Source organism: Ranitomeya imitator, chromosome 3, assembly GCF_032444005.1.
Source record: "Ranitomeya imitator isolate aRanImi1 chromosome 3, aRanImi1.pri, whole genome shotgun sequence".
NCBI classification, from domain to species: domain Eukaryota; kingdom Metazoa; phylum Chordata; class Amphibia; order Anura; family Dendrobatidae; genus Ranitomeya; species Ranitomeya imitator.
In genome coordinates this window covers 796591929-796619670 of record NC_091284.1, presented here as the reverse complement: position 1 = coordinate 796619670, position 27742 = coordinate 796591929, and the positions used below count along the sequence as shown (strand labels likewise).

The 27742-nt window shown below is 43.3% G+C and overlaps 1 protein-coding gene across 1 annotated transcript in view; it reads left to right on the top strand.

Annotated features, from left to right (window-relative positions):
* Positions 1 to 2737: 2737 nt before the first annotated feature.
* Positions 2738 to 27742, top strand: part of LOC138671771 (matrilysin-like) — a 35093-nt gene continuing 10088 nt past the window's right edge. Inside the window, exons 1-2 of the mRNA XM_069759919.1 lie at positions 2738 to 2856; positions 11205 to 11422. Of these exons, the coding sequence (XP_069616020.1) occupies positions 2746 to 2856; positions 11205 to 11422 (329 nt within the window). The 5' untranslated portion in view covers positions 2738 to 2745. The remainder of the gene's footprint in view (positions 2857 to 11204; positions 11423 to 27742) is intronic.

Sequence of the window (27742 nt, the reverse complement as noted above, 5' to 3'; positions counted from 1 at the left end):
TCCTTTCGGGGTCTAGTTTCCAAAATGTGGTCACTTGTGGGGGGTTTCTACTGTTTAGTCACATCAGGGTCTCTGCAAACGCAACGTGACGCCAGCAGAGCATTCCATCAAAGTCTGCATTTCAAAACGTCACTACTTCACTTCCGAGCCCCGGCATGTGCCCAAACAGTAGTTTACCCCCACATATGGGGTATCACCGTACTCAGGAGAAACTGGACAACAAATATTGGGGTCAAATTTCTCCAGTTACCCTTGGGAAAATTAAAAAATTCTGGGCTAAATAATTATTTTTGAGGAAAGAAAACGTATTTATTATTTTCACGGCTTTGCGTTATAAACTTCTGTGAAGTACTTGGGGGTTCAAAGTGCTCACCACACATCTAGATAAGTTTCTTTCGGGGTCTAGTTTCCAAAATGGGGTCACTTGTGGGGGGTTTCTACTGTTTAGCCACATCAGGGGCTCTGCAAACGCAACGTGACGCCCACAGAGCATTCCATCAAAGTCTGCATTTCAAAACGTCACTACTTCACTTCCGAGCCCCGGCATGTGCCCAAACAGTGGTTTACCCCCACATATGGGGTATCAGCGTACTCAGGAGAAACTGGACAACAACTTTTGGGGTCTAATTTCTCCTGTTGCCTTTGTGAAAATAAAAAATTGCAGGCTAAAAAATCATTTTTGAGACAAGAATTTTTTTTTATTTTCATGGCTCTGCGTTATAAATTTCTGTGAAGCACTTGGGGGTTCAAAGTCCTCACCACACATCTAGATTAGTTCCTTTGGGGGTGTAGTTTCCAAAATGGGGTGATTTGTGGGGGATCTCCAATGTTTAGGCACACAGAGGCTCTCCAAACATGACATGGTGTCCGCTAATGATTGGAGCTAATTTTCCATTTAAAAAGCCAAATGGGGTGCCTTCCCTTCCGTGCCCTGCCGTGCGCCCAAACAGTGGTTTACCCCCACATATGGGGTATCAGAGTACTCAGGACAAACTGGACAACAACATTTGAGGTCCAATTTCTCCTATTACCCTTGGCAAAATAGGAAATTCCAGGCTAAAAAAATCATTTTTGAGGAAAGAAGAAATATTTTTTATTTTCATGGCTCTGCGTTATAAACTTCTGTGAAGCACCTGGGGGTTTAAAGTGCTCAATAGGCATCTAGATAAGTTCCTTGGGGGGTCTAGTTTCCAAAATGGGGTCACTTGTGGGGGAGCTCCAATGTTTAGGCACACAGGGGCTCTCCAAACGCGACATGGTGTCCGCTAATGATGGAGATAATTTTTCATTCAAAAAGTCAAATGGCGCTCCTTCCCTTCTGAGCCTTACCATGTGCCCAAACAGTGGTTTACCCCACATGTGAGGTATCAGTGTACTCAGGAGAAATTGCCCAACAAATTTTAGGATCCATTTTATCCTGTTGCCCATGTGAAAATGAAAAAATTGAGGCTAAAAGAATTTTTTTGTGAAAAAAAAGTACTTTTTCATTTTTACGGATCAATTTGTGAAGCACTTGGGGGTTTAAAGTGCTCACTATGCATCTAGATAAGTTCCTTGGGGTGTCTAGTTTCCAAAATGGGGTCACTTGTGGGGAGCTCCAATTTTTAGGCACACGGGGGCTCTCCAAATGTAACATGGTGTCCGCTAAAGAGTGGAGCCAATTTTTCATTCAAAAAGTCAAATGGCGCTCCTTCCCTTCCAAGCCCTGCCGTGCGCCCAAACAGTGGTTTACCCCCACATATGAGGTATCAGCGTACTCAGGACAAATTGGACAACAACTTTCGTGGTTCAGTTTCTCCTTTTACCATTGGGAAAATAAAAAAAATGTTGCTAAAAGATCATCTTTGTGACTAAAAAGTTAAATGTTCATTTTTTCCTTCCATGTTGCTTCTGCTGCTGTGAAGCACCTGAAGGGTTAATAAACTTCTTGAATGTGGTTTTGTGCACCTTGAGGGGTGCAGTTTTTAGAATGGTGTCACTTTTGGGTATTTTCAGCCATATAGACCCCTCAAACTGACTTCAAATGTGAGGTGGTCCCTAAAAAAATGGTTTTGTAAATTTTGTTGTAAAAATGAGAAATTGCTGGTCAAATTTTAACCCTTATAACTTTCTAGCAAAAAAAAAAATTGTTTCCAAAATTGTGCTGATGTAAAATAGACATGTGGGAAATGTTATTTATTAACTATTTTGTGTCACATAACTCTCTGGTTTAACAGAATAAAAATTAAAAATGTGAAAATTGCAAAATTTTCAAAATTTTCGCCAAATTTCCATTTTTATCACAAATAAACGCATAATTTATTGACCTACATTTACCACTAACATGAAGCCCAATATGTCACGAAAAAACAATCTCAGAACCGCTAGGATCCGTTGAAGCGTTCCTGAGTTATTACCTCATAAAGGGACACTGGTCAGAATTGCAAAGAACGGCCAGGTCATTAAGGTCAAAATAGGCTGGGTCATGAAGGGGTTAAAAATGAGTAAACTTATTGACAGATTCCCTTTAAGGAAGTCACTATGTATTGTAAGTGAGTAGGTTTTCCACAGTATAAAATATGTGGGCTGATATTTGCTCCTCTATGATTACATTGGACATGTGTCTGTAATGTTAATTTAAAATTAATGAAAAATGACCTCGGTTAGTTTCATAACTAATTACTACATTGCAACATACCTTCAGCTATAAAGCATGACGATGTGAGTGGCACAGTACAGTGCAGGCTGTGTACTCTGACTGCCACCATGATGCAAGTACATTACCTGGTCCTGCTTTCATTGTGTTGTGGTGCTCTTGCCATGCCAAGGCCCCAAGTCGACTCTATCTTCAGTTCTTCAGAAAAAGATTTAGCAGAGGTATGTTTCTGTAAAAAAATAATAACATAAAACTAAAAAGGGGTAATATAGTAAAAATCTTAACTTATTACAAGACACAGTTGTGATGACTGTACTGTAAGTGTAACCGGTCCTGCATCTGTGTATCCCTCACATGAGTAATGTAGATTTTTAGCCTTCAGTCATAAACAATGACGTATGAATGGCAGAAAGCAGAGTTGAAAAATATGAGGAACTTATGCAGATAGTAAAATGGAAAGCTTTGTTTGTAGACGATAAAAAAAAACACTACCCCAGTGAAATAATAATATTGTACTGAAACTTTGTAATCTGCCTTGTTTTAATTTATTAGCATTTTCAATATATATACAGGTGCATCTCACAAAATTAGAATATCATCAAAAAGTTAATTTATTTCAGTTCATCAATACAAAAAGTGAACCTCATATATTATGTAGAGTCATTACAATCAGAGTGATCTATTTCAAGTGTTTATTTCTGTTAATGTTGATGATTATGGCTTACAGCCAATGAAATCCCAAAAGTCATTATCTCAGTAAATTAGAATACTTTATAACACCAGCTTTAAAAAATGATTTTAAAATCCGAAATGTTGGCCTACTGAAATGTATGTTCAGTAAATGCACTCAATATTTGGTCGTGGCTCCTTTTGCATCAATTACTGCATCAATGCTGCGTGGCATGGAGGAGATCAGCCTGTGGCACTGCTGAGGGGTTATGGAAGCCCAGGTTGCTTTGATAGCACTTGCCAAGCCTCTGAATCCAGAAGTTGTTTCCTCACCATGCACCAGCCTCTTTAGCTTGTTTGATAGCTTTAGCTTACTGTCTGATTTCCTTGCCTGGCTCCTGATAGTGACTCATCAACCAATATAAAAAGGTTACAATATGTAGTAATGTATACATTAATTTGTCACAATTTTCAAGATTTCTGCTTCTGTTGAGCAATAGAAACCTTCATTGCTTACTCCTAGGAATGAAAGAAACAGTTGAGATGTGAAAGACACAGTTGTGATGACTGTACTGTAAGTGTAACCAGTCCTGCATCTGTGTATCCATCAGATGAGTAATGTAGATCTTTATTCTTTATTTGCAAATAATAAAGACTAAATGACTGAAAGCAAAGTTGAAAATGTAAGGAATTTATACAACTAGTAAAGTGGAAAACTGGGTAGATTTTGATCAACAAATATTACCCCTGTAAGCTAGTAATAATGTCACTCAGATGGATTTTCTAGTTGATTTAAAAGTTCTAAAACATTATCAATATAGGTTTATGTCAGTAAACACGAATACTCTATTGTCTAAATTAAAAGGCTGAAAAATGTGCATTGCTAGTCGTGGATATATTTGCAACCAGTCTAAGCAATGCTCTGAGAGCTAGAAATATTAGCAAATGTAAATTAGTAAAATATAAGTAACAAGCAGCATAAAGTATGATTGCTTAGTCAGTGTAAAACAATGTTTGATATGTAGTGAAAAATCCAGCACCAAAAGGTTGCACTCCAACAAACTTTATTCCAAAATCTTCATATGAAAACATAGACAACCGACAATAGGAAAAATGGCAAAAATAGCAGAGGTCCCAGACAGCGGTTTACGCGTTTCAGGGCCGAATACGCCCCTTAGTCATAACCTAGTGTTATACCAGTGAGTCAGGATTTTTAATGGCAAAGGAATCAAATAAACCCTGCCCCATCACATGGTTAAAATTTTTCACACCCACAAATATTAAAAACCTTTTACCAGTATATCAATACAAACTTAAAACCAATGAATACAATGCTTTCATTATATACATTCAAAAGATCAGTGAACAATATTAATAGAACAATTTTATATATGTGCGCTTGTTTAAACCGGTGGGATGGGCGGTCTCCATCATCAGTGTCCAATAGGTTTCCCAGCTAAGAAATTTTTGTAGCCAAGCTCTGCCCCTTCTGGGCTTGCTGACCCTTTCCATTCCAAAAAACTGGAAACAGCTCAAATCACCACCGTGCACTTGAAAAAAAATGTGTCGATACATTAGAGGGATTAGGTGCATTTCTGTTCACTGAATCCCTATGGTGTTCATTGATGCGCTACCGGCGTTGTGCAGCCTATGTAGGAGAGATCACAAATACTGCAGGTAACCATGTATATGACATATGTTCTACTGCAATGAATAAAGTCACGAATAACCATTGTTTCAGACCTCACTTTCTTAACAAATTGATTGGTATTTACTGCATATTTGCATTATCCACATTTGCCACCCTGCAGCTGAAGAAATCTTTAGTAGACAGCCAGGTCCTTTCAGCAGGACCATACTAGGAGTTAATAGATTAGATAGGGTGGGAACCAAACTACTATCCAAAGTAGGATCGCTTTTAAGCATTGGCAAATATTTATTGATAATCGTCTTAATCTGGTTATATTCTCTGCTATAGGTGGTGACTAGGGTTGAGCGAAACGGATCGGACAAATTCAAAAGTCGCCGACTTTTGGCAAAGTCGGGTTTCATGAAACCCGACCCGATCCTAGTGTGGGATCGGCCATGCGGTCGGCGATCTTTGCGCCAAAGTCGCGTTTCGTATGACGCGTTTGGCGCCATTTTTTCAGCCAATGAAGGAGCGTGGGCAGAGTGATGACATAGGTCTTAGGGGCATGGACGCCTATTGCCATCTTGTGGCTGGTGCGCTGTAGCGATTTGCAATGTGTAACACCAGCTTTTCTGTTCAGGGACGGAGGAGGGAGAGAGAGAGAGAGAGAGAGAAAAAAAAAGTTAGATTTCCCATTGACTTTGCGTTGGGTTTCGTGTTTCGGTCGATCCCCGACTTTTCGCCATAATCGGCCGATTTCACTCGACTTTTGAGATAGTCGGGTTTCGCAAAACCCGACTCGACCCTAAAAAAGTAAAAGTCGCTCAACCCTAGTGGTGACAAATATGGGTTTTTGATTCTCCTGTTGTTTCGGTCTTTTTTTATCAGAACTCCCAACCCTTATCCTGGGAGACTTCAACATCCCCATTAACAGCCCCACTTCCACATCTGCATCCCAGCTTCTATCACTAACCACATCTCTAGGCCTCTCACAGCTCTCAACCTCTGAAACACACAAAGACGGTAACACCCTGGACCTGGTCTTTGTCTGGCTCTGTTCAATCTCCTACCTAGATAACTCACCGCTTCCCCTCTCTGACCACAACATTCTATCCTTCACACTCACAGTTCCTCGCCCACCCCAGCACTCTCCTACCTACCACACATTCAGAAATCTACATGCCATTAACCCTCATACACTTTCAGACTCCTTACACTCATCATTGTCCCCAATCTCTTCTTTTTCCTGTCCTGATCTGGCTGTACATCACTACAATGACACTCTTAGAAGCATCCTTGACCAAGTAGCTCCCCTCACCCTCAGAACCTCCAAACACAGAGTGAAAAAGCCCTGGCTCACATCGCAAACCTGATTTCTCCAGCGATGCTCTAGGAGTGCTGAACACTTATGGATGAAAACTCACACACCAGAAGACTTCATACACTTCAAATTTATGTTAAGGACCTATAACTCTGCCCTTCACCTCTCCAAACAGTCCTACTATATCACCTTGATCTCCTCACTATCCAACAACCCCAAGAAACTTTTTAATACCTTTCACTCCCTCCTCAGGCCAAAAGCACAAGACCCTATCAGAGACATTTGTGCTGATGACCTGGCTTCCCACTTTATAGAGAAAATAGACAATATCTGTCAGGAAATCCACTCCCAGACACCAAGTGCAATGACTCCCATCCCTCCCTGCATCTCCCCTGGCTCAATCTCCACATTCGATCCTGTCACAGAAGAAGAAGTCTCTAAGCTCCTCTCCTCTTCTCGTCCGACTACATGCACCACCGACCCCATTCCCTCACACCTCCTCCAGTCTCTCTCTCCAGTCGTCACAACTCACCTAACTACAATTTTTAATCTCTCCCTCTCCTCCGGCATTTTCCCCTCCTCCTTCAAACACTCTATCATTACTCCATTACTAAAAAAAAAAAACCCTCGACCCATCCTGCACAAACAACTACAGACCGGTCTCCAATCTCCAATTCATCTCTAAACTCTTGGAGCGCCTGATATACTCCCGCCTTACCCGTTACCTCTTCACTCATTCCCTCCTAGACCCTTCACAGTCCGGTTTCCGCCCCCTACATTCGACAGAAACCGCACTCATCAAGGTGACCAATGACCTTCTGACAGCAAAATGTAACGGTGACCACTCTCTGCTCATTCTCCTTGACCTTTCTGCAGCTTTCGACACCATTGACCACCCTCTCCTACTCTCTAGGCTCCAGCCACTTGGCATTAAGGACACTGCTCTCTCCTGGTTCTCCTCCTACCTTTCTGACCACTCCTTCAGTGTTCTGTTCTCTGGCTCCACTTCATCTCCTCTTCCTCTCACTGTTGGGGTACCTCAGGGCTCAGTCCTTGGCCCCCTTCTCTTCCTCTACACAGCCCCAATTGGATAGACCATCAGCAGATTTGGCTTTCAGTACCATCTTTATGCTGATGACTCACAACTATACACGTCATCCCCTAACCTTACCCCCGCTGTACTACAGAACGCCACTGTCTGTCTGCAGTCTCCTACATCATGTCCGCTCTCTATCTGAAACTCAACCTCTCCAAAACTGAACTTCTTCTGCTCCCACCTTCTACTAACCTCCCTAAATCTGACTTTTCCTTCTCTGTGGGTGGCACCATAATAACACCCCGGCAGCAGGCACGCTGTCTGGGTGTTATGTTTGACTCCTATCTCTCCTTCACCTCCCACATACAATCTCTTGCTTGCTCGTGCCGCTTACACCTAAAGAACATCTCTAGAATCCGCCAATTTCTCACCATTGAGACAACAAAAACCCTCACTGTCGCCCTAATCCACTCCCGCCTGGACTATTGCAACGCTCTATTAATTGGCCTCCCCCTCACTTGACTTTCCCCTCTCCAGTCCATCCTTAATGCGGCAGCCAGGGTTGTCCATCTGGCTAATCGTTACTCAGATGCATCCGCTCTTCGCCAGTCATTACACTGGCTGCCCATTCATAACAGGATACAATTCAAAGTACTTGTTCTCACCCACAAAGCTCTTCACAGTGCAGCACCCCCTTACATCTCCTCCCTCATTGTGGTCTATCGGCCTAACCGACCGCTGCGCTCTGCAAATGACTTCCAACTAACCTCTGCACTAATCCGTACCTCCCACTCCCGACTCCAAGACTTCTCCCACACTGCGCCAATCCTCTGGAATGCTCTACCCCAAGATATTAGGATGATCCACAACTTGCATAGTTTTAGGTGCTCGCTCAAAACACATTTGTTCAGAGCGGCCTACAACGTTAACTAATCAAAGTCATTTTATGTTTGTGTGTGTAGCCCACTCACTATCTCCATCTACCCCCCACCCCCTGAAGATGGCTGGACCATCATTGTAAATACATCATTGTAAATACACACCTGTACTTTGTATCTCCCCCACCTCATTGTAGATTGTAAGCTCTCACGAGCAGGGTCGTCTTATTTTGCTTTATTGTATTGTTAACGTTGTTACCTATGACTGTTGTGTTTGAAACTGTTAAATTGTAAAGCGCTGCGGAATATGTTGGCGCTATATAAATAAAGATGATTATTATTATTATTATTTTGGAATTTTACCATGTCGGTTCTGGGAATTTTTTCCATTCTCCCCTTGGAATATTAACCTTCACATTTCTGGTATGACAGGATTCAGCTCTCAAAATGGTGTTGAACATAGTTTCCTTGTGGAAAGAAGTAGTTTTTACCTTATTCCTGTCATCCACAGAAATCAATAAATCCAAAAAACTGATGATGGTTTTATTATGTGTGGGTAAAAGAGGGCTACAGTTATTATTATTCAAGTATCTAATGAATTTGGGAATGTCAGAAATGTCAGCAGACCAAATAATAATCATGTCATCCATATATCTAGCATAGCTGAATATACTAGACCAAAATGGATTGTTTTCAAAGACAATGTTTCCATGTTCCCACCAAGACACAAATGAATTTGCGAAAGATGGAGAGAATGTCGCCCCCATTGACACGCCTTTACACTGCAAACATTTTTTTTATTATACAGAAAATATTTGTGTCTGAGTAGGAAATCAAGGACAATGCAAGCAAAAGAAAACAAGTCAAGGCTATAGGTAGAATACTTGAACAGCATTTCGGAAACAGCTAATATGCCCATACTATGTGGGATACACGAATAGAAAGATTCTAAATCGCAAGTAACCCACACAAATTTGTCATCCCACACAGTATGGTCCAAAAATGTCAAGAAATGACATGTGTCTTTGATATAACCTGGACAAATTTGGACCACAGGCTGTAAGATGGAGTCCACCCATTCAGATATTTTTTCTCTAAAGGATCCCATCCCAGAGAGAATGGGTCTCATGGGTGGGGGAAACCTCTCTTTATGAAGCTTGGGTGCAAAATGAAAAATTGGGACCACTAGATCACTTACGTACATATACTCTACCTCTTTCTCGGACAACACCCCCATAGAACGACCTATATCAAGAAGTTTCTTAAGTTCATCATTAAATCTCAATGTTGGATTACCTTGCAAAACAGAATAAGTATTAGAATCCTCCAGAATTTGGCAATGTAAGATATTATATAAGGTTTTGTTCAACAGGACAACTGCTCGACCTTATCCCCTTTTCTTATTACAAATTCAGGTTTATCCTGTAAAGACTGGACCACACTATTGTTCTGCTTACTATATGAGGAACTCAAATACAAATTTTTTAATTCATTCTGCACTAATTCCTGAAAACATAGTAACATAGTAACATAGTAACATAGTAAGTAAGGCCGAAAAAAGACATTTGTCCATCCAGTTCAGCCTATATTCCATCATAATAAATCCCCAGATCTACGTCCTTCTACAGAACCTAATAATTGTATGATACAATATTGTTCTGCTCCAGGAAGACATCCAGGCCTCTCTTGAACCCCTCGACTGAGTTCGCCATCACCACCTCCTCAGGCAAAGAATTCCAGATTCTCACTGCCCTAACAGTAAAGAATCCTGTTCTATGTTGGTGGAAAAACCTTCTCTCTTCCAGACGCAAAGAATGCCCCCTTGTGCCCGTCACCTTCCTTTGTATAAACAGATCCTCAGCGAGATATTTGTATTATCCCCTTATATACTTATACATGGTTATTAGATCGCCCCTCAGTCGTCTTTTTTCTAGACTAAATAATCCTAATTTCGCTAATCTATCTGGGTATTGTAGTTCTCCCATCCCCTTTATTAATTTTGTTGCCCTCCTTGTACTCTCTCTAGTTCCATTATATCCTTCCTGAGCACCGGTGCCCAAAACTGTACACAGTACTCCATGTGCGGTCTAACCAGGGATTTATACAGAGGCAGTATAATGCTCTCATCATGTGTATCCAGACCTCTTTTAATGCACCCCATGATCCTGTTTGCCTTGGCAGCCAAGGGGTCCAATACCGGCACCCTTGACTGAACCGGATAGAAAGAGCGATTTTTTGTCTGAAAGTATTCAGCAGCTGAGGTAGTGGATTGTTCTCTCCTCGACCCAAAGTCCAGCTATATCAGAGTCTTAAGCACAAATTGGTCATCCAAATCCATAAAAACAAGCATATTTTCACTAGGTGTCACAGTTGAATCATTAGCTTCCAATGGTTTCTTGAAAAAATGTCTTTTGACTGTAAGACCCGTGACAAAATGGTTTACATCCAATACTGTATTAAACAAAGTTAAAATGGAACTCCGGAGCGTATCCCAGACCTTTGGACAGCAGATTCAATTGGTTATTGTTGATGGTGAAAGAGGACAAATTCACTACATTAATTTCAGGGATTAATACCTTTTGCGTCTCACCCTGCACCGTTGTGGATATCGTTTCGATTTTTTATTTCTGAAAATGCTACGGAATCCGAACACAAATCTGAATGTGCAATGTTCGTGCCGAATTTGAGATAGGCAAACATTTTCAAACAAGTTCACTCATCTCTAGTAATGAGCCCAGAGTAGGAGGGTTTCTTAAGGAAAAACTAACAGGTCTGTGAGAGCCAGATATCTGGCTGGTTGGTAGGTGATCAAATACCTATTTTATGCCATAAAATTGAATTTACGGTAATTATCTAAAAATCATACAAATCATAAAAATTACAGACCTCTCCATTCTTTGTAAGGGGGAAAACAAAATCATCAGTGTATCAAATACATATTTTCCCCACTGCATGTATATAATTATAATACACATAACATCAAGTAGTATACAATTTTTCCCTAACCAGTCTTTTTGTCTTTGACTTTCTCACAGAAATTTTTAAACAAATTTTACTCCTCCACTGCTACAGAAAATTCACTTAAGGAAAAGATTGAGGCAATGCAAAGATTTGTAAGGTTGAAAGTTACAGGACTGCTGGACACAGACACAATCAATATGATGAAGGCACCAAGATGTGGCATGCCTGATGTGGCGGAGTTCTCTACGTTCAGTGGAAGACCAGGATGGCAGACAAACTCTATTACCTACAGGTAGGTTTCATGAATCAGGGGATGTTAGTACAAACTCGGTTCAAATTTTCTTTTTAACTTCCTACCTAAATAGGCAATAAAGAGCATGTATCATTCTGAAGGCCGTAGCATGCTTATTTTCGTTATTAGCTTTTGTACACATTTTCTTAATCCCTTCAAGACATTTGACATACCTATATGTCATGGTCAGGAAAGGGTTAACCCCGCACAACTACGTTCGCTGGGATTGGCTGTTCAATTCTGTAATAGTAGTAATCAGCTTATACCACAGCATTTTTGCTAAAATATTACTACAATCAGCGTCAGATAGTTGCTGGGGCTCAGCAATTTGTTTTTGCTGACATCCATTTAGCAATAGTAATTTCAGAGTTTTAGTTTAAAATTATTGTAGTAAATATACTATAGTTTTTTCTAACTGCATAGAATTACGGGTAGCGCAATTTAGTTACTGGTGCTCAGTAATTGTTTTTCACTGTCGTCCATTTAGAAATTTTTGTATTTTACCAAATTTTCATATTCTCCTTTTTATTTTTATCTTTTATTTCTAGATTCTTTTATTTTATTTTTTCTATTATTTTTGTTCCTTTTTTATGTTCCAAATTTAACAAATTAATTAAAAAAAACATTTACGCCAAACACACACCTAAATAAAATTTGATACACACACACCACCTATGTGAAAACTAAACTGTCCTCCTGCTGTTCCCACAGACGGTATTCAGCTGAGGAGGCATGCACAGTCCTTGCCTCCAACACTGGTAGTGAGAGAGCGGATCCCACCTTCTTCTATTTTTCCTCATCCTCCTCTTCCTCTATCGATAATGAACCCAAATGAAGATGCCCCAGAACAGCAATTGAGCTTGATCTTACCATTATTGATCCCCTATGGACCTCACCCCATGAAGATTACAGGCCAAAGATTTCTTAATTTGTGGTGCAATCAGGAATCAAATTAGACAGTGCCAGTCTCACTGAGATCTACTTTTTCAAAGTCTCTTTCTCTGATAATTTTGTAGATCTCATGGTAGCCCAGACAAATTTGTATGCCCAACAATTTTTATCCCAAGATCCCATTTCAACATTTGCTAACTGGACCCCCATAGACGCAGTAGAAATGATGAAGATTTTGGGCCTTGTCCTTCACAAGGGGTTATGTTGTGAATTCTGCTCTTGGGTTCCCTCCAGTGGTTGTAGGTGGGAATGCAGTTGTCTCTGAGTCACAGCACTGGCCAGGTGTATCAGCTAATTGCTGTTCTAACTGGGATATTTAAGTGTGCTGGATTCATTAGCCCTTGCCAGTTGTCAATGTTTCTTTGGAAGTATTGGATCTCTGCCTGGCCTCACCTGCTTAGCTGCCAGTTCAGCAAAGATAAGTGTCTGTTTCTTTTTCTGAAGCACACTTGTTGTGTGCTTATTTTCAGTGCTGATCTTTTGTTTCTATTTGTCCAGCTTAGACTGTGTCAGCTGTTTTTCTCAGTCTGGTTAGATTCTCTGGAGTTGCAGTTATACTCTCCACGTCTTTAGTTAGATGGTGGAGTTTTTGTATTTTCTGCTGTGGATATTTTGGAAGGGTTTTATTACTGACCGCACAGAACTCTGTCCTGTCCTTTTCTATTTAGATAGAAGTGGCCTCCTTTGCCAAGCCTGTTTTCTGCCTGCGTGTGTCTTTTCCTCTCCTTCTCACAGTCAATATTTGTGGGGGGCTGCCTATCTTTGGGGATCTACTCTGAGGCAAGACAGTTTTCCTATTTCCATCTTTAGGGGTATTTAGTCCTCCGGCTGTGTCGAGGTGTTGTTAGGTACACCCCCGGCTACTTCTAGTTGCGGTGATAGGATCAGGGTTTGCGGTCAGTATAAGTTACCACCTACTCCAGAGATTGTTTTCATGCTGCTCCAAGGCCACCTGATCATAACAGGGTTAGTGAAGAAGCCAGAAGTTTAGCACCAATGAAATGTTGATGTTTTATATAACACTCCAGATGTTCACATGGCTATGCCGTGGACATGCTTTGAGGCCACGCTTCAAAAACTTTTGCAGTACAACCATAATACACATTGTCCACCACAAGATGACCACAATTTTGACCGACTTTTCAAACTTAGGCTGTTTATTGATCACTTCAGTAACTAATTTGCTGAGGTGTACGTTTCCCAAAGGGACAATTGTGTAAATACAGGGGTTGGACAAAATAATGGAAACTCCGGGAAACATCAACAAAAGTTAGTTTAATATGGTGTAGGTCCACCTTTTGCGGCGATTACAGCCTCAATTCTCCGAGGTATGGATTCATACAAGGCGTGAATTGTTTCCAAAAGAATTTTAGCCCATTCTGCAGTTAAAACACCCTCCAGTTCTTTGAGCGACGATGGCGGCGGAAATCGACGTCTAACTTGAATCTCTAAAATCGACCATAAATGCTCAATAATGTTTAGGTCTGGGGATTGTGGGGGCCAGATGAGATGCTCAACTTCATTAGAATGTTCCTCATGCCACGCTTTAACGATTCTAGCTGTATGAATTGGTGCATTATCATCCTGAAAGATGGCGTTCCCAGTGCTTGAACCATTAGATGCACTTGGTCGCCCAAAATGCCTAAATAATCTTGGCTGTTAATTCTTCCATGAAGGGATATCATTGGCCCGGCGGATCTCCACAAAATAGCACCCCAGATCATCACAGAACCTCCGCCATGTTTTACGGTTGGGAGAAGGCAGTCTGTATGGAACGCTTCTTTCGGCTCTCTCCAAACGTACACTCGACCAGAGGTCGGAAATAGGGTAAACGATGATTCGTCTGAGAATATCACATGTTTCCACTGCTCGAGGGACCAATTCTGGAGGTTTCCACACCATTCTAAACGCTTGGAAACATTTGTCATTGAGAGCAGTGGTTTTCTAATTGCAGCTCTTCCGTGGAATCCAGATTTGTGCAGCTCCCAACGAACAGTTTTCGTGGAAACTGGGTTCTGTAGGTGTTCATTGAGCTCAGCAGTGATTTTCGGAGCCGTGGTCTTGCGATCCTCTCTCACAATTCACTTTAGAGTCCGACGGTCTCTCTCAGTCAACTTTGACTTTCGGCCGGACCTGTGCTTTGCTGCGGACGTTTTTCCTTCTCTTTCAAATGCAGTCATTACTTTGAAGACAGTACCTCTTGACACGCCAAGCATTCGGGCACTTGCTGTTACACTAGCGCCTGCCATACGAGCACCAACAATTTGGCCTCTTTGAAAATCCGAGAGGTCTGCCATTGGTATCAGGTTCTCATCAATGTTCTTACAATTATGCAAAACAAACAGTTCATTTACATACACATATCACATAACACAAATAAGCAACTACAAAACATTACCATATGTCACAGTTTGCATGTTTATCACATGTTCGAAGATTATGATGCCAAAACGTTAGGTGTTTCCATTATTTTGTCCAACCCCTGTAAGTCCCTAATACTCTTCAAGGGGAGGCCTAGATTCTGGCAATATCTGTCCAGTAAGAGGGCCAGCTACGGATTTAAACTCTACAAGCTATACGAGAGTACCTCAAGGTACACCCACAGATTTAGGGTTTATGAAGGGAAGGACACCCACCTTCAACCCCCTAAATGACCCCCCTGACCTGGGAGTGAGTGGGAAAATTGTGTGGGAATTGATGTACCCACTACTAGGTCAGGGTTATCACCTCTATGTAGTTAACTTCTACACTAGTACTTTTCAAATCCCTCTCTGTCAGAGCTACCACAGCTTGCGATACTGTCCGCAAAAATCAAAAAAGAATCCCTAAGACACTAAATGGGCAGCTGCTCAGAAAGGGTGAGAGCAGATGTAGCAGTGGTGGGGGCTGGTGGCTTGCTCCCTGACACTCTAAGGCTGTGTCCAAAGAGAAACAAAAGACCAGCGCTCCATCCGGATGTAGTATTCCAACGTGCAAACTTTATTGAGCCATGTAACAGCGACGTTTCGACCCGAAGGTCTTTATCAAGCACCTTCGGGTCGAAACGTCGCTGTTACATGGCTCAATAAAGTTTGCACGTTGGAATACTACATCCGGATGGAGCGCTGGTCTTTTGTTTCTCTTTGGACTATGTGGATGATCCAGGAAGGTTCCCTGGATGCGGACCTGGCGCCCCAATAAGTGAGTGCTGTCAGTCTTCTTTTTCTTCGTTACTCTAAGGCTGTGTGTCCATGTGCAGGAAACGCTGCGTGTTTGACGCTGCATAGAGACGCAGCGTCAAACACGCAGCGTCCAGATGTTACAGCATAGTGGAGGGGATTTAATGAAATCCCGTCTCCACTATGCGTGGTAAAACTCACGCGGCGGCCCTGCGACTACGGGGCCATTACAGTTAACCCTGTCTAAGCTAACTGCAGCCCCAGTGGGAATCATCCTTTTATAACATACATAAACATCAAATTCATTTAACCCTTAGGCTGCGTGTCCACGAGCTTTTTCAAAAGGGGTTAACAATCAGCTGTTCAGATACCTTTAAATAGTCCGGAGACCGGAACTGCCGCTGGAGTCCGGCGCATACGCAATTGAGCCCAGGCTCCACAACACCTGTGGCCGTCACCGTCATGCGCGCATTAAGGCGGAAGTCCGCCGCGTGACGGTACGCATGTCATATGACGTCACGCGGCGGACTTCCGCCTTAATGCACGCATGACGGTGACGGCCACAGGTGTTGTGGAGCCTGGGCTCAATTGCGCATGCACCGGACTCCAGCGGCAGTTCCTGTCTCCAGACTATTTAACCCCTTAGCGACCACCGATACGCCGTTTAACGGCGGCCGCTAAGGGTACTTAAACCACAGCGCCGTTAATTAACGGCGCTGTGGAAAAAGTGAATAGCGCCCCCCAGAGTCGGATTTTCTCCGGGGTCTCGGCTGCCGGGGGTAGCCGAAACCCCAGAGAACATGATTCGGGGTTTTTTTTACCGACCCCGCATTTGCGATCGCCGGTAATTAACCGTTTACCGGCGATCGCAAAAAAAACAAAACGCGATCTCTTTTTAATTTCTCTGTCCTCCGATGTGATCGCACAGCAGAGGACAGAGAAAGGGGGTCCCAGGAAGCCCCCCGATACTCACCTATCTCCCCCGGTGCTCCTCGTGGCTCCCGGTGGGCGCCGCCATCTTCAAAATGGCAGGCGCATGCGCAATGCGCCCGCCAGCCGGCCCCGGGAGAATCTTTGGGGTCTCGGCTGCCGGGGGTAGCCGAAAACCCAAAGAGCATGATCGGGGTCGGTTTTACCAACCCCTGTTTTGCGATCGCCGGTAATTAACTGTTTACCGGCGACCGCAAAAAAAAAAAAAAAAAAAGTCAAAGTGTAATTCTCTGTACTCTGATGTGAGCGCACATCAGAGGACAGAGAACTAGGGGGATTCGGGGACCCTGCCATACTCACCTGTGTCCCTGGGTCCTCCTGCTGCTCCTCCTGGTCGCCGGCAAAAGAAAATGGGGGGCGCATGCGCAGTGCGCCCCCCATCTGTCTCCATCTGCCGGCCGGCAGGAGAACAGCAGTTGGGGCTAAAATTAGGGTTAGGGCTATGGTTAGGGCTAGGGTTAGGGTTAGGGCTAGGGTTAGGGCTAGGGTTAGGGCTAGGGTTAGGGCTAGGGTTAGGGTTAGGGTTAGGACTAGGGTTAGGGCTAGGGCTAGGGTTAGGGTTAGGGCTAGGGTTAGGGCTAGGGTTAGGGTTAGGGCTAGGGTTAGGGCTAGGGTTAGGGCTAGGGTTAGGGCTAGGGTTAGGGCTAGGGTTAGGGTTAGGGCTAGGGTTAGGGTTAGGGCTAGGGTTAGGGCTAGGGTTAGGGCTAGGGTTAGGGTTAGGGTTAGGGCTAGGGTTAGGGCTAGGGTTAGGGCTAGGGTTAGGGCTAAGGCTAGGGTTAGGGCTAGGGTTAGGGCTAGGGTTAGGGTTGGGGCTAAATTCAGGGTTAGGGTTCTTTCACACTTACATCGGTATGGGGCCGTCGCAATGCGTCGGCCCGACATACCGACGCACATTGTGAAAATTGTGCACAACGTGGGCAGCGGATGTAGTTTTTCAACGCATCCGCTGCCCAATCTATGTCCTGGGGAGGAGGGGGCGGAGTTACGGCCACGCATGTGCGGTCAGAAATGGCGGACGCGACATACAAAAAAACGTTACATTGAACGTTTTTTGTGCCGACAGTCCGCCAAAACACAACTGATCCAGTGCACGACGGACGCGACGTGTGGCCATCCGTCACGATCCGTTGGCAATACAAGTCTATGGGCAAAAAACGCATCCTGCGGGCACATTTGGGGGATCCGTTTTTTGTCCAAAACGACGGATTGCGACGGATGCCAAACGACGCAAGTGTGAAAGTAGCTTTAGGGTTAGGGTTGGGGCTAAAGTTAGGGCTAGGGTTGGGGCTAAAGTTAGGGTTAGAATTGGGATTAGGGTTAGGGTTTGGATTAGAGTTGGTATTAGGGTTAGGGTTGGCATTAGGGTTACGCTTGGGATTAGGGTTAGGTTTGGGATTAGGGTTAAGGTTAGGGTTGTGATTAGGGGTGTATTGGGATTAGGGTTAGGTTTGAGGTTAGGGTTGAGATTAGGATTAGGGTTGTGTTGGATTTAGGGTTTTGATTAGGGTTATGGTTAGGGTTGACATTAGGGTTGTTTTGGGGTAAGGGATGTGAATATCGTTAGGGTTAGTGATTAGGATTATGGATTGGGTTGGGATTAGGGGTGTGTTGGGGTTAGGGTTGGAGCTAGAATTAGGGGGTTTCCACTGTTTAGTTACATCAGGGGGTCTCCAAACACGACAGCCAATTTTGTGCTCAAAAAGTCAAATGGTGCTCCCTCCCTTCTGAGCTCTGCCGTGCGCCCAAACAGTGGGTTACCCCCACATATGGGGCATCAGCGTACTCGGGATAAATTGGACAACAACTTTTGGGGTCCAATTTCTCCTGTTACCCTTGTGAAAATAAAAACTTGGGGGCTAAAAAATCTTTTTTGTGGAAAAAAAAATATTTTTTTATTTTCACGACTCTGCATTCTAAACTTATGTGAAGCACTTGGGCATTCAAAGTTCTCACCACACATCTAGATAAGTTCCTTGGGGGGTCTAGTTTCCAAAATGGGGTCACTTGTGGGGGGTTACTACTGTTTAGGTACATCAGGGGCTCTGCAAACGCAACATAACGCCCAGAGACAATTCTATCTATGTCTGCATTCCAAAACGGCGCTCCTTCCCTTCCGAGCTCTGCCGTGCGCCCAAACAGTGGTTTACCCCCACATATGGGGCATCAGCATACTCTGGATAAATTGGACAACAACTTTTGGGGTCCAATTTCTCCTGTTACCCTTGTGAAAATAAAAACTTGGGGGCTACAAAATCTTTTTTGTGGAAAAAAAAATATTTTTTTATTTTCACAACTCTGCATTTTAAACTTTTGTGAAGCACTTGGGCATTCAAAGTTCTCACCACACATTTAGATAAGTTCCATGGGGGGTCTAGTTTCCAAAATGGGATCACTTGTGGGGGGTTTCCACTGTTTAGGCACATCAGGGGCTCTCCAAACGCGACATGGCGTCCGATCTCAATTCCAGACAATTCTACATTGAAAAAGTAAAACGGCACTCCTTCTCTTCCAAGCTCTGCGGTGCGCCCAAACAGTGGTTTACACCCACATATTGGGTATCGACGTACTCAGGAGAAATTGCACTACAACTTTTGAGGTCTAATTTCTCCTGTTACCCTTGTGAAAATAAAAATTTGGGGGCAAAAAGAACATTTTTGTAGAAAAAATGTGATTTTTTATTTTCACGGTTCAACGCTATAAACTTCTATGAGGCACATGGGGGTTCAAAGTGCTCACCACACATCTAGATAAGTTCCTTAAGGGGTCTAGTTTACAAAATGGTGTCACTTGTGGGGGGTTTCCACTGTTTAGGCACATCAGGGGCTCTCTAAACGTGACGTCCGATCTCAATTCCAGCCAATTCTGCATTGAAAAAGTCAAACGGCGCTCCTTCACTTCCAAGTTCTGCTGTGCGCCCAAACAGTGGTTTACCCCCACATATGGGGTATTGGCGTATTCAGGAGAAATTGCATAACAAAATTTATGGTTACATTTCTGTTTTTACACTTGTGAAAATAAAAAAATGGTTCTGAATTAAAATGTTTGAAAAAAAAGTTAAATGTTCATTTTTTCCTTCCACATTGTTTCAGTTCCTGTGAAGCACGTAAAGGGTTAATAAACTTCTTGAATGTGGTTTTGAGAACCTTTAGGGGTGCCGTTTTTAGAATGGTGTCACACTTGGTTATTTTCTATCATATAGACCCCTCAAAATGACTTCAAATGTGATGTGGTCCCTAAAAAAAAAGGTGTTGTAAAAATGAGAAATTGCTGGTCAACTTTTAACCCTTATAACTCCCTAACAAAAAAAAAATTTGTTTCCAAAATTGTGCTGATGTAAAGTAGACATGTGGGAAATGTTATTTATTAACTATTTTTTGTGACATATCTCTCTGATTTAAGGGCATAAAAATACAAATTTAGAAAATTGCAAAATCTAAAAAATTTTCGCCATATTTCCATTTTTTTCATAAATAATCGCAAGTAATATCGAAGAAATATTACCACTAACATGAAGTACAATATGTCACGAAAAAACAATCTCATAATCAGCGGGATCCGTTGAAGCGTTCCAGAGTTATAACCTCATAAAGTGACAGTGGTCAGAATTGCAAAAATAAGCTCGGTCATTAAGTACCAAATTGGCTCTGTCACTAAGGGGTTAAAGGTATCTGAACAGCTGATTGTTAACCCATTTTGAAAAAGCTTGGCGGCGAAACATGCGTCAAGGGGCTCCTGGTACACAGTGGGTGAGCTGTCCGGTCATAACATGGGTAAGCATGCATAGGCTACTATTCACTTATTGATCTATCCAGCATTTTTCTCATGAGATATTATCTCTGACATCTAGGGACTTTTGCAGGAATCATTCCACTATGATATGACTATGTAACAGTCGCATTGCTAGCAGCATACTTACCCCCGGATACATGTAATGTTCCCCATGTACACCAGTATACCTAGAGTTTTCTCTCTATCTATCACCTGTTGTGGTGCATAATTTTAATTGGTCATATGTTTTTGTTGTATTTTTGTGTTAATAAAATTATTTTTTCTATTATGTTTTTTGGGATTTTTATACTCCGTTTTCTTGCTGTAGTATATTCATCAAGTTTGTTTGTTTTTATGAATCTCATGTCTCCTGGGTAAATTGGTGCTCTGGTTCCAGAAGAGAGATTTCTGGACTCAGAAGAAGAGGCCTGCAGCCCTAAAATAAGTGTGATGCACCTCACACACAGCAGCACATCGGGACTGGAACAGAGATGTCTGTAGGATGCCAAAGCGAGTGGGAACAGAATCTCACCCACGACTACCTCGCATGGGCATCTTACACAGAGGCCAATGTAGCTACAATATACTGGTAGTCGGGTATAAGGACAAGAGGGATGTCCTTTTCTTGACCACAATACACGGTAATGTATGCTGCTGTACGAGGTACCACTACACATGTCCCCAAACCATACTGTCTCCTGGAGTACAATAAGAACATGACGGGAGCTGATCGCTCTGAGCAAATCCTCTAGCCCTACAGTGCCATGCTGAAAGCTAAAGTGAGGTAGAAAAAGCTGGCTGTGCCCAATGTACAGATGGCAATGTATAATGCTTAAGGGCTATCATGATCTGCAGGCAATACCGACTTTCCTTCGGTTTCAGGAGGTAGTGATCAAGGCCCTAATATTTGGAAACAGGAAAGGGGAAGGCCCCAGTACTTCTGCAACTGAAGGTGCCCATATAGTACCACGGCAAATTTTCCCTGGTGAGGTCCCTTAAACTGCAAAGAGAGGAAGGGCGCAAAAAGGTGCAAAGTGTTTACAGAAGCGGAATACGAAAGGACACCATCTTCAGTGTGACACGTTGTTAGGAGTCGAGTTTCCTCTGCTGCACTGGGGGAATCTCGATCCGTCTCCGCTGCGGTCTCCCATTCTTCTCCAGCCGCGGTGAAGTCTGCTCAGCAGGGACGTCGATCGCAGCGTCTCGCTCAGTCTGACTCTGTGCGAAGAGTTACTGCTGCTTTTCCTGCTTCTGCTATTGTAGCCAGTGCTGGGCAGCGGCGAGTGGACGTTTCTGGATCTAAGTCCTGCTTTTCTCTGTCTGAGCATGCCCAGGGCAGGATCTCCCGTTGGAGATCGAGGGTCACATGCTCAGGTATTGCAGCACATCCCATTGGTCCTCTTGGCAGGTCCTGGAAGGGCAAAACTTCTGGAGCTGCTTCCTGTGCTGCTACTAAATAAACTGCGCATGACCGCACGGCCATGCGCTAGTATTGTCTTGTAAATATGTGTGTGTGTTGTGAGTGTAAGTCGCTCTTTAAATAACCCTCCCTATTGAATGTCTGTTCGCGGAAGGTGTATGTTTGCTATCTAGCGCCCGACTTATCCAACAGCACGAAACACACATTACAGCTACCAGTTGCTGTGTCTGCCAGTACGGCGCCGTGCGCTTGCTCTGCGCTTTCCTGACCCAAGCCTGGGTGGTTAGTGGCATCCGTCAGTGCGGCACCGCACGCACTCTTGTGCCTTTATATTATTATTTATATTCCTCTGACACACCCAGTTGCGGTGTTGTGTCAGCAAGTGTCTAATCGGACTTCAATCCTGTGTAGGGGTTGAGTCCGCTGACTTCTTGCTCGCGCTTTATGTGCGGTACTGCGGTCCTGTGACGCAACAGGATCGCTTCCTTCACGCAGGGTGAAGTTAACCCATGTGTGTATACTTAGTACCGCCATATAGTCCGTCTTACTAGCAGCAGGGTCTTTTATCTGCACGGTGGACCTCGGACTGCGAACGTACCTAGTTTCTTATTATCTATACTTGGTGTGTTCCGCCGGTCCTTAACACACGTGCCTGTTGTGAGTTCTGTTTTTGGGCTCCCTCTGGTGGTTACTGATGGTACTGGGTGACTTGTGTTCTCTGCGGTCTCTGGTGTCCACCTGTTCCATCAGGTTATGGGAGTTTCCTATTTAACCTGGCTTTTTTGTCATTTCCTCGCCGGCTATCAATGTAATCAGCGTGTCTTTTTACCTCTGCTCCCTGCGTCTGTTATCTTCAGGACAAGCTAAGTTTTGATTTTCCTGTTCCACGTTTTGTTTAATTTTTGTCTTAGTCCAGCTTGCAGAGATGTGATTCCTTGCTGCTGGTTGCTCTAGTGGGCTGAAATTACTCCTCATGTTCCATGAGTTGGCACATGAGTTCAAGTAATTTCAGGATGGTTTTTTGAAGGGTTTTTCGCTGACCGCGCAGTTCACTTTTGTATCCTCTGCTATCTAGCTTTAGCGGGCCTCATTTTTGCTGATTCTATTTTCATAACTACGTATATGCTTTCCTCTCATTTCACCGTTATTACATGTGGGGGGCTGCTATTTCTGTGGGGTGTTTCTCTGGAGGCAAGTGAGGTCTGTGTTTCTTCTTATAGGGGAAGTTAATCCTTCGGCTGGCGCGAGACGTCTAGGAATCATCGTAGGCACGTTCCCCGGCTACTGCTAGTTGTGTGTTTAGGTTCAGGATCGCGGTCAGCTCAGGTTCCATCACCCTAGAGCTTGTTTTGTTTTTGTGATTGTCCTTTTGTGATCCCCTGCCATTGGGATCATGATAGTATAGCCGGCCTATAAAAAATTGGTCATCGTTTTGGCTGAAGTAGGAGGAAAAGTAGTCTGAGGAAGTTTTTTTTTTTTTTCCCCTCCTCAGTGTTTGCTGCCTAGCCTTAATTGCAGCTTGACTGCTTCTTTCCTCCTCTTAATCCTTGAATGGCTCTGACCTCAGCTGTTTATCATGGACGTCCAGAGTTTGGCTTCCAGCCTGAATAATCTTGCTGCTAAGGTTCAAAATATACAAGATTTTGTTGTACATACGCCTATGTCTGAACCTAGAATTCCTGTCCCAGAGTTTTTTTCTGGAGATAGATCTAGTTTTCTGAATTTTAGGAACAATTGCAAGTTGTTTCTTTCCTTGAAATCTCGCTCCTCTGGAGACCCTGCTCAGCAGGTCAAGATTGTTATATCTTTCCTGCGGGGTGACCCTCAGAATTGGGCATTTGCATTGGCACCAGGGGATCCTGCGTTGCTCAATGTGGATGCGTTTTTTCTGGCATTGGGTTTGCTCTATGAGGAACCTAACTTAGAGATTCAGGCTGAAAAAGCTTTATTGGCTCTCTCTCAGGGGCAAGATGAAGCAGAAATATATTGTCAGAAATTTCGGAAATGGTCGGTGCTTACTCAGTGGAATGAGTGCGCTCTGGCTGCAAAATTCAGAGATGGCCTTTCTGAGGCCATTAACCCCTTCATGACCCAGCCTATTTTGACCTTAAAGACCTTGCCGTTTTTTGCAATTCTGACCAGTGTCCCTTTATGAGGTAATAACTCAGGAACGCTTCAACGTATCCTAGCGGTTCTGAGATTGTTTTTTCGTGACATATTGGGCTTCATGTTAGTGGTAAATTTAGGTCAATAAATTCTGCGTTTATTTGTGATAAAAACGGAAATTTGGCGAAAATTTTGAAAATTTCGCAATTTTCACATTTTGAATTTTTATTCTGTTAAACCAGAGAGATATGTGACACAAAATAGTTAATAAATAACATTTCCCACATGTTTACTTTACATCAGCACAATTTTGGAAACAAAATTTTTTTTTGTTAGGAAGTTATAAGGGTTAAAATTTGACCAGCGATTTGTCATTTTTACAACGAAATTTACAAAACCATTTTTTTTAGGGACCACCTCACATTTGAAGTCAGTTTGAGGGGTCTATATGGCTGAAAATACCCAAAAGTGACACCATTCTAAAAACTGCACCCCTCAAGGTACTCAAAACCACATTCAAGAAGTTTATTAACCCTTCAGGTGCTTCACAGCAGCAGAAGCAACATGGAAGGAAAAAATGAACATTTAACTTTTTAGTCACAAAAATTATCTTTTAGCAACAATTTTTTTATTTTCCCAATGGTAAAAGGAGAAACTGAACCACAAAAGTTGTTGTCCAATTTGTCCTGAGTACGCTGATACCTCATATGTGGGGGTAAACCACTGTTTGGGCGCACGGCAGGGCTTGGAAGGGAAGGAGCGCCATTTGACTTTTTGAATCAAAAATTGGCTCCACTCTTTAGCGGACACCATGTCACGTTTGGAGAGCCCCCGTGTGCCTAAAAATTGGAGCTCCCCCACAAGTGACCGCATTTTGGAAACTAGACGCCCCAAGGAACTTATCTAGATGCATAGTGAGCACTTTGAACCCCCAGGTGCTTCACAAATTGATCCGTAAAAATGAAAAAATACTTTTTTTTCACAAAAAAATTCTTTTAGCCTCAATTTTTTCATTTTCACATGGGCAACAGGATAAAATGGATCCTAAAATGTGTTGGGCAATTTCTCCTGAGTACACCAATACCTCACATGTGGGGGTAAACCACTGTTTGGGCACATGGTAAGGCTCGGAAGGGAAGGAGCGCCATTTGACTTTTTGAATGAAAAATTATTTCCATCGTTAGCGGACACCATGTCGCGTTTGGATAGCTCCTGTGTGCCTAAACATTGGCGCTCCCCCACAAGTGACCCCATTTTGGAAACTAGACCCCCCCAAGGAACTTATTTAGATGCCTAGTGAGCACTTTAAACCCTCAGGTGCTTCACAAATTGATCTGTAAAAATGAAAAAGTACTTTTTTTTCACAAAAAAATTCTTTTCGCCTCAATTTTTTCATTTTCACATGGGCAGTAGGATAAAATGGATCATAAAATTTGTTGGGCAATTTCTCCCGAGTACGCCGATACCTCATATGTGGGGGTAAACCACTGTTTGGGCACACGGCAGGGCTCGGAAGGGAAGGCGCGCCATTTGACTTTTTGAATGGAAAATTAGCTCCAATTGTTAGCGGACACCATGTCGCGTTTGGAGAGCCCCTGTGTGCCTAAACATTGGAGCTCCCCCACAAGTGACCCCATTTTGGAAACTAGACCCCCAAGGAACTTATCTAGATGCATATTGAGCACTTTAAACCCCCAGGTGCTTCACAGAAGTTTATAACGCAGAGCCATGAAAATAAAAAATAATTTTTCTTTCCTCAAAAATGATTTTTTAGCCTGGAATTTCCTATTTTGCCAAGGATAATGGGAGAAATTGGACCCCAAATATTGTTGTCCAGTTTGTCCTGAGTACGCTGATACCCCATATGTGGGGGTAAACCACTGTTTGGGCGCACGGCAGGGCTCGGAAGGGATGGCACGCCATTTGGCTTTTTAAATGGAAAATTAGCTCCAATCATTAGCGGACACCATGTCACGTTTGGAGAGCCCCTGTGTGCTTAAACATTGGAGATCCCCCAGAAATGACACCATTTTGGAAACTAGACCCCCAAAGGAACTAATCTAGATGTGTGGTGAGGACTTTGAACCCCCAAGTGCTTCACAGAAGTTTATAACGCAGAGCCATGAAAATAAAAATAAAAAATTATTTTCTCAAAAATGATCTTTTAGCCTGCAATTTTTTATTTTCCCAAGGGTAACAGGAGAAATTTGACCCCAAAAGTTGTTGTCCAGTTTCTCCTGAGTACGCTGATACCCCATATGTGGGGGTAAATCACTGTTTGGGCACATGCCGGGGCTCGGAAGTGAAATAGTGACGTTTTGAAATGCAGACTTTGATGGAATGCTCTGTGGGCGTCACGTTGCGTTTGCAGAGCCCCTGATGTGGCTTAACAGTAGAAACCCCCCACAAGTGACCCCATTTTGGAAACTAGACCCCCAAAGGAACTTATCTAGATGTGTGGTGAGCACTTTGAACCCCCAAGTGCTTCATAGAAGTTTATAATGCAGAGCCGTGAAAATAATAAATATGTTTTCTTTCCTCAAAAATAATTATTTAGCCCAGAATTTTTTATTTTCCTAAGGGTTACAGGAGAAATTGGACCCCAAAAGTTGTTGTCCAGTTTCTCCTGAGTACGCTGATACCCCATGAGTGGGGGTAAACCACTGTTTGGGCACACGTCGGGGCTCAGAAGGGAAGTAGTGACTTTTGAAATGCAGGCTTTGATGGAATGGTCTGCGGGTGTCACGTTGCGTTTGCAGAGCCCCTGGTGTGCCTGAACAGTAGAAACCCCCACAAGTGACCCCATTTTAGAAACTAGACCCCCCAAGGAACTTATCTAGATATGTGGTGAGCACTTTGAACCCCCCAAGTGCTTCACAGACGTTTACAACGCAGAGCCGTGAAAATAAAAAATCATTTTTCTTTCCTCAAAAATTATGTTTTAGCAAGCATTTTTTTAGATTCACAAGGGTAACAGGAGAAATTGGACCCCAGTAATTGTTGCGCAGTTTGTCCTGAGTATGCTGGTACCCCATATGTGGGGGTAAACCACTGTTTGGGCACACGTCAGGGCTCGGAAGTGAGGGAGCACCATTTGACTTTTTGAATACGAGATTGGCTGGAATCAATGGCGGCGCCATGTTGCGTTTGGAGACCCCTGATGTGCCTAAACAGTGGTAACCCCTCAATTCTACCTCCAACACTAACCCCAACACACCCCTAACTCTAATCCCAACTGTAGCCATAACCCTAATCACAACCCTAACCGCAACACACCCCTAACCACAACCCTAACCCCAACACACCCCTAACCCTAACCACAACCCTAATTCCAACCCTAACGCTAAGGCTATGTGCCCACGTTGCGGATTCGTGTGAGATATTTCCGCACCATTTTTGAAAAATCCACGGGTAAAAGGCACTGCGTTTTACCTGCGGATTTTCCACGGATTTCCAGTGTTTTTTGTGCGGATTTCACCTGCGGATTCCTATTGAGGAACAGGTGTAAAACGCTGCGGAATCCGCACAAAGAATTGACATGCTGCGGAAAATACAACGCAGCGTTTCCGCGCGGTATTTTCCGCACCATGGGCACAGCGGATTTGGTTTTTCATATGTTTACATGGTACTGTAAACCTGATGGAACACTGCTGCGGATCCGCAGCCAAATCCGCACCGTGTGCACATGGCCTAATTCTAAAGGTATGTGCACACGCTGCGGAAAACGTTGCGGATCCGCAGCAGTTTCCCATGAGTTTACAGTTCAATGTAAACCTACGGGAAACAAAAATCGCTGTACACATGCTGCGGAAAAACTGCACGGAAACGCAGCGGTTTACATTCCGCAGCATGTCACTTCTTTGTGCGGATTCCGCAGCGGTTTTACAACTGCTCCAATAGAAAATCGCAGTTGTAAAACCGCAGTGA